The following is a 6,861-nucleotide window of genomic DNA, read 5'->3' on the forward strand; positions in this document are numbered from 1 at the left end:
CGCTGTGCGTCACACTGCCCTGGGAATGAGACTCACCGTTGGCATGGGTTAGGTGGGGACAATAGGGGAGAGGAAGTGGTGGAAGAGTCCAGCATGACCCTTGACCCCCCTCCCACCACCAAACAATGCTAGCACCCTCTCCCAAAGTAGAAAGCTGGCCGCTGACTGAGCTGTCCCTCCTGTGCAAGCAATGATAAGGCGCTCTTAATGTGTTTGCTCAGGGGATGAGACAGAAAGGCCTCTGACGCAGAAGGGCCCATTGCCTGCAGTCCCTTTCATAATAGTCCCCGGACGCCCAGCACACAGACAAACACCTCTCCAAATGTCACAGCAATGGATTGTAAAGTGTAGTTTGATAGGCGCTCTTTGTGCCTGTGTACCAGTTCCCCCAGAGCCAGAGCATTTAAATAGCAGGCCCTAAACAACCAGCCCTGGCAGAAATCAAGAGAGCACGGTAGACACACACACTTACCTGACAAACCTTGAAGACAGGCGCTCAACACTTGAGGGACGACTGTGCACTTACAGTACACAGAATCTGACAACGACGGAGCCATACCAGTCTCCGAACAAGAAATTAGTATCCAGGAGAAAGGAAACGGACACAATGCAGTGTGGAGTGCTCCTCGGTGCCTTGGTGCTGGCGATGGTGTCTGCAGTGGGCAGTGCCCCTCTTCACAACAATACGTTCCTGACACAGGGAGGTAAGACACACTCATGCTACTCGTACACAGTGTCACTACATGCTGCTCACCCAAGACGAGCTGGTGGGGCTTAGGTTCCTCATTTTCTGAAATTATTACCTGGCAAATCCATTATCAAAAATCAGCGGTGTTCATAACTGAGCATGATAATGAATCTTTAAGAATGTTTTATTTTTATGCTCATTGTCTTTTTTTGTATTTTATAATGAATAGTACAATTGGTTTCCTGGCACATGCATATTTCCAACCAGCACTTTTTGTTAGGACAGCCAGACTGTCACACGGTGATCGTGCCACCATCCACACAGAATGGAATAGTCTCTCCTGATTGGCAACTAGGATAAAGCAGAAGTCATCTGCAATTTATCTTAGGAGTGGAAACATTACAGCCTTCACGTGGGCTCTTTCTGGAGTAGATCCTAAGTTAGATAAATCATAATACCTTCTCTCATGGGGAAGGAATTACCTGTGCTAAAGGCTTTTTGCTAGAAAACCACCTTGGTAACTCTTTCCATCATTGCCTCCTTAACATTACAGTGAATTATCTTGTGTTATGTGGTTTTCTATAGTTTCATCATGCTTTCACTTCACAAGGTTTTGATTTTTTTAAACAATGTGTAATGTACAACATTTTACCCATCTTATTAACAAGAGAAAAAAGGCAGAATAAAACCTGGGTAGGGGTGTAACTGTACCCAGTCAATATCCTTTGGTTTAATTGTATAATGGCATAGATTTTGCTAGAGACTCCAGAAGGTCCTCTTCAAATAAGCGCTATAAGAAAATGAATGGCTGCAGAATTTGCGTTGCTTGATTCTACTTTTGAGAAGCCATTATTGTGTGATTTTATGGTTCTTACTTTCTAACAAATTTGTGTGGCCTGGGGTAGAAAGTATGATTCATAACTTCTTTAAGTGATGCCTTTATTCAAAGCAGCTTATATTTGTACAGCTCCAGATTTTATTTAAGAGAGCCAAAGTGAAATGACCATGCTGTACCCCTGGAATTCAACACACAACCTTATACTTCCAAAAGCATAGCATTGACCACTCCTTCACACTGCTGTCTACATGCTCCTAAGAGGGAATTGCACACTGCTTATGAAATCTTTCTAACCTTTAACAATAGAAAGTAGTCTTAAAATAACAAAACCTGTCCAACATCATAGATTACTGTAGTTTTCGAAGTGGTGGTTTAACTTTGCTGTTTTAATGATAGGTATTATATACTGTACAGTATGTATGTTTTTAAGAATTTAATAGATGTACATGCAAGCATTTTAGTATTTACCAAATCACTTTTGACAAAGCCAGATTTAATATTATAATCACGTAAAAAAGCAGATACTCCCCAAGGAAATTCTACTAGAATGTTAAACACATTATTATTATTGTTTACACAAAAGATCATTAACATAACATTTCACTACTTCAGTCTAACCCAGGAAAGGCCTAATTTAATTTAAAAAAATAAAATGATTACTTCATAAATTATGCCAATAATGGGACTGCACAATAACACAGTCGAGTGTAGCTTATTGTTTGCCATTCATGGTGTGGAAAGATAACAATTATTATTATTGTTGTTGCTGCTGTTGTTATTGTTGTTGTACACAATATAAAAAACTCAAAAAAAGCAAGGAACAAGATCATCAAAACAGTGAGGCAGGGATGCATAAGAACTTGTTATTTTCCTGGGAAGCTAGCAGTTGTGCTATACAGTGATGCTCTTAACATTTCTTGTTTTTAGCAAGTTTTTTTATATTTTCCTTTACTTTTCTATGGTGAGGCTGTATCCCCGAGGCATGTAATGATATGCCACTACAAAAAATGTAATTATTCTGCAATATTTTCTAACTGCTTTATCCAATAAGCAGCTCTTATGGGCCAGAGCCCATTCCAGCCAGTAACAAGCACAGGGCAAGATACACCCTGGAAGAGATGCCAGTCCATTGCAGGGTACATACAGTACATACACAAACACACACCAGGGCCAGTTTTTCCTAGAAGCTGATCAAGTTAACAGTATGTCTTTTGACCATGATAGGAAACCCACATGAATACTGGGAGAAATATACAAACCGCACAGACATAGCATCCCAGGAATTGAACCCAGGACCCCAGTGTTGCAAAGCAACAACCCTAACCACATTTCCAATCCAGAATCCCCTGGCCATTGACCACTTCAAGCCAATTAAACACTGTAATCTCAGTCTGACCTGAGTACGATTTGGCCCCAGCAGTGATACAAACAAAGACTGATTCCAGGCCAGGACTCCCTGCATAGCAACCACACCACATCACTATTCACATGGTAAATAACAACGTAGTCAGGGAGTGGGGTGGTGTTACGAGGCTGAGAAGTTTAATAAGCAGTGTTGTTGGTTTAATCCTGGTCTGCCTAGTGGAGTTGATCCTTATTGTACATGCAAGGGGTTGATGTAGAGAATATTTCACAGATATTTTGATGACAATTTGTCGATCTGATCTGCTTGGTCAGTATCAGAACTATAGACCTTAGGACCTTAAACAAACTTACAGACATATGACACTAAAGACTCCAGACGCTGTCACTTCAGTGATGAGGAAGTGTGAAAGCAGCACTTCATAATTATCCATTCAGGGTCATGACACCCTCTTTAAATGGAAAGTGATTCAGTCCAGCTGAGTAGCCATGCCAGGGGTTAAAGTGATTAGTACTACCATAGAGCTGTAGGAAGTTTATATACAGCACATGCAGAAATCATGAGTCAGTATTATTGAATGATAAGCATGCAGTAAAAAGTATCAAATGAGAAAAATAAAATGCTAAATGTTTGTATACTTATCTTCCTCGTGGTTAGTGAGGTTACCTCCTTCAAATTGTTGTTAAGGGCTGTTTTGTATTTTTTTGTGCTGGAAGTTTCTTACATTAAATACATGATACTGAATATCCTTGTGCTTTGTTCTTTGGCTGATATTTAAAACTGAAGATCAGATAAAGTATTTTTGTAGCACAAGGTCTTGACTCCATAGTTTGTCTCTGATCTCTTCAAATTACTCTGGATTAAAAGTCTTTGCTAATTGAGAAATTTGTGTTCTCACATCCAGATGAGAGGAAACCCCATGTCTCCATGGAGAATGGTATAGAGCAGCTGGAGAGGATCCTGAAGATTCTGTCTGCACTGGAGGAGATTCACAGGAATGCTAACATCACACTGGGCACCAGGATCACTGGAACACGGGGTGAGAGAGAGGAGGGAAAAGTGAGAAAGGGAGAGGAAGTGTGAAACTGGAAGAGAAGTAACAAAGATATCAAGACAGAAAACTCTTCCAGGTTCCTTGGTGGATCTTGCATTGCTATATGCCTGAAGACAAGTTATCTTAGCGCTAGCTAATTGTGAATGTCATCACTAGAATGGAGGTGGACTGGTGATGTGGCTTACAGCATGTCCAGTTTACAACTGTTGAGTCCTGGATACAATGGCACCTTCTGTGTGCCGATTGCATGTTCACCCTTTATTCACATGGGTTTTCCCAAGTAATTCCAATGTCCTTTGACCTCCCAAGTTCATGAGCTACAGTGTGTTTGATTGGCTATTCTAAACTGTTCCTATATTTATGGCCCCGTGATGGTCCTATCAGTCTTTCTTCGTGTCCTGTGCTGTATGTTGCCATGACACCAGAATGCCTACAGACTGATAGATTGAGTTCTGTGCTCTCTGATTTGTACTGTGAATGGAGAACAGTGACTCATTTCCTTTAGTTGAGTTTGGAGACAAAGTTAGAAGACATAAGAGTGATCAGTAAGTAACTGCATTGTGAATTCTGTGCTAACTAATCATTCTATTTTATCTCAGCTAATTTCCGCACTGCAGGGAAGAGAAACCGAATGGTAAGTTTCTGTAATTTCCATGGACCTGCTTCTTTCCTCTATCTGGTGCACCTCTGTTTCATTACATGCCAATAGTAACCTGCCCCCATTCTCTGCTTTCAGCATTTTTACTCAAGTATAATAAAGGTATAAGGTATAATTTCTTAGTTCTGTAGCTAAATAAACAAAAGCCTGAGAATTAACACAAGAACAAAGAGCTTGATGGGTGCAAACTTAAATATCTTCCACAACCCATGGAGAGTGTAAAGATTTCCTGTTACAGCGATAGTTCTGTCTGTTCTCCTTTCTTAAAAGTGTCTGTGTTGTGGATCTCTGACAGGGGGCATCAGAAGAAACTCACAGAGCTGCCACAGCTCCCCCTGTGGATGAGACAGGAACTGCAGCACGTCCAAGTGATGACCTCGCTGACTCCCAGACCTTGGCAGGGAGAAGTTTCAAGAAGTCCCTCCCTCAACCTCAAAAAAAACCCAATAAACGAGGTAAGTTACACCTTGAGTGAGTTATATTAGTGTTCTATATTCCATCATGACATTCCAAAAAATAACAGAGTGCTAATTATGTAGACTGTTTTACATAATTGTTATTTAAACTGTTTTATATGCCTTTTGTTAGAAGCCCATACCAGAGTTACCTTGGATAAAGCCTATAAATTAACCGTATTATTCTAATTTTTATTATTGCTTAACATCTTGTGTAACTAGATCATAAACGGCTGCCCAGGCTCTCTGCAGTATTCAAGGATCTGTACTGGTTTGAGTGTAGAGATCCATATTGTGTAGGGTCTATACGTATGTCCTGGAATTACAACTTAATTGTTTTTGCAGTGTAAACAACTGGTTCAATGATGTAATTACGAGTTTGGGTGGAATATCAACCAGAAGATCCTGTCATTCTCCAGAACAAGGGAGTTCCACTATTGATCTAGTGCCCTTTGCTGATGTTGCAATAATGAAAAATTAGAACAGAATCAAAGCAGAATGGGAGAGTTAAGGTGACTGTGTCCACTTGTTGTCCTACTGTATATTCCCCATCTCCAAACCTAGGCTTCCACTAACACTCCACTTTTTTATCTAATAAGTAATATATTTAATGAATTATGCTCTGTGTTGCAACCAAACCAGTGAAGTTCCTTTAAAATAGTACATGTCTGAAAGGCAGGGAAGAAGTTGAAGTTAGTGTTGCTTTGTCTCACTGTACTTCTCTGTCTCCTTTTCCTTTTCCTACAGTCTGCTTCTGGAAATACTGCTCCCAAAACTGACTCCTGACCTTTGACCCAGGACACTCTCTGAAGAGTCCCTAACTCAGCACTTAGCAACGACGGAGAGAGCGCTGACAGCGACCTTTTCAATAGGCCATTAATAACATTACTGACATCTGTCGGCACACTGTATGTCCCAGACCTGTGTACTGCCACTGTACTGTACATCAACCGCTACTGCAACCTAGAGATCAAATAAATGTTACAGTATAAAAGCGAATAAACAGATTTTTATTTTTATAAGATTGCCAGGTGTCACTTGCAGAGTTTGTCAAAGCAAACAAACACAAATTTTGTAGGCTCTGTTACCAAGGCTACAGTGTCTCATGGCCTGAAGTAGGGAATTTATTTGGATCCTGCCCTATTGAAGAAAGATCTATCACTTTCTCTTCTTGTTTGTTTCCCTCTTTCCACTCTTTTCTGTTTCTCTATTTTTTGGAAACTGACACAAGTTCCCTATCAAAGCGCCATGCTGTCCAGCCCTGTAAAACAGTTTCTTCTGAGCACCAAAGCACTGAACTTGTGTCCAGGCAGTTGTCAATCCTGACATTACCCCAACAACTCAGTAATTAATAAAACAAAGCCAAAATGCCAGCAATGAGTATGCTCTGGGAAAAACCAATAGAGATGGGTAACTGGCAGCTCCCTGCTCGCCATGTGTCTCAATTAATGCTGCAAGGGGTTGAGACCTAAGTCTGAGCACACTCAAGCTCTCAGACTCTCCTGTCCCCCTGGTGGAGTCCTGGTGATTCATGAGCAATAGAGATGTGTAATACAGCAGCATTCTTCTCTTCCACTTGGAATGGTCACCAGTATAATTTATCTCTCAAAACCTTTTGATTAATAAAAAATGTAGGGGTTTTCAAGCCCACATTTTCAGGCAGACCTAGAAGGTGTAGGTGTGAATTTCTTTAAGGAGTTGTGTTGAACAAAATAGGTTACAATCACTTTGGATCTGTAACATTTCTGTCTTGTAGCCATAAAATCTAGGATTTTTTTTATCCCACTGTGTATCACAATTCAATT

At 40.5% G+C, this 6,861-nt stretch overlaps 1 protein-coding gene across 1 annotated transcript; it reads left to right on the forward strand.

Moving 5' to 3' along the window:
- Nucleotides 1-439: 439 nt before the first annotated feature.
- urp2 (urotensin II-related peptide) lies at nucleotides 440-5,835 on the forward strand. Its single transcript, XM_088914146.1, has 5 exons — nucleotides 440-704; nucleotides 3,794-3,928; nucleotides 4,543-4,577; nucleotides 4,897-5,056; nucleotides 5,804-5,835. Exons 1-5 carry the CDS (start codon nucleotides 608-610, stop codon nucleotides 5,833-5,835), a joined length of 459 nt encoding a protein of 152 aa, XP_088770272.1. The 5' UTR covers nucleotides 440-607.
- Nucleotides 5,836-6,861: the final 1,026 nt, after the last annotated feature.

This window comes from Atractosteus spatula, chromosome 4 (genome assembly GCF_055471065.1).
Source record: "Atractosteus spatula isolate fAtrSpa1 chromosome 4, fAtrSpa1.hap1, whole genome shotgun sequence".
Classification (NCBI taxonomy): domain Eukaryota; kingdom Metazoa; phylum Chordata; class Actinopteri; order Semionotiformes; family Lepisosteidae; genus Atractosteus; species Atractosteus spatula.

What these genes read in the sequence shown, in the direction of transcription:
- urp2 (XM_088914146.1), top strand. Translation starts at nt 608, where the DNA reads ATGCAGTGTGGAGTGCTCCTCGGTGCCTTGGTGCTGGCGATGGTGTCT. An exon ending in TACGTTCCTGACACAGGGAG is followed by an intron (nt 705 to 3,793) that starts GTAAGACACACT and finishes TCTCACATCCAG; the next exon opens with ATGAGAGGAAACCCCATGTC. An exon ending in AAAAAAACCCAATAAACGAG is followed by an intron (nt 5,057 to 5,803) that starts GTAAGTTACACC and finishes CTTTTCCTACAG; the next exon opens with TCTGCTTCTGGAAATACTGC.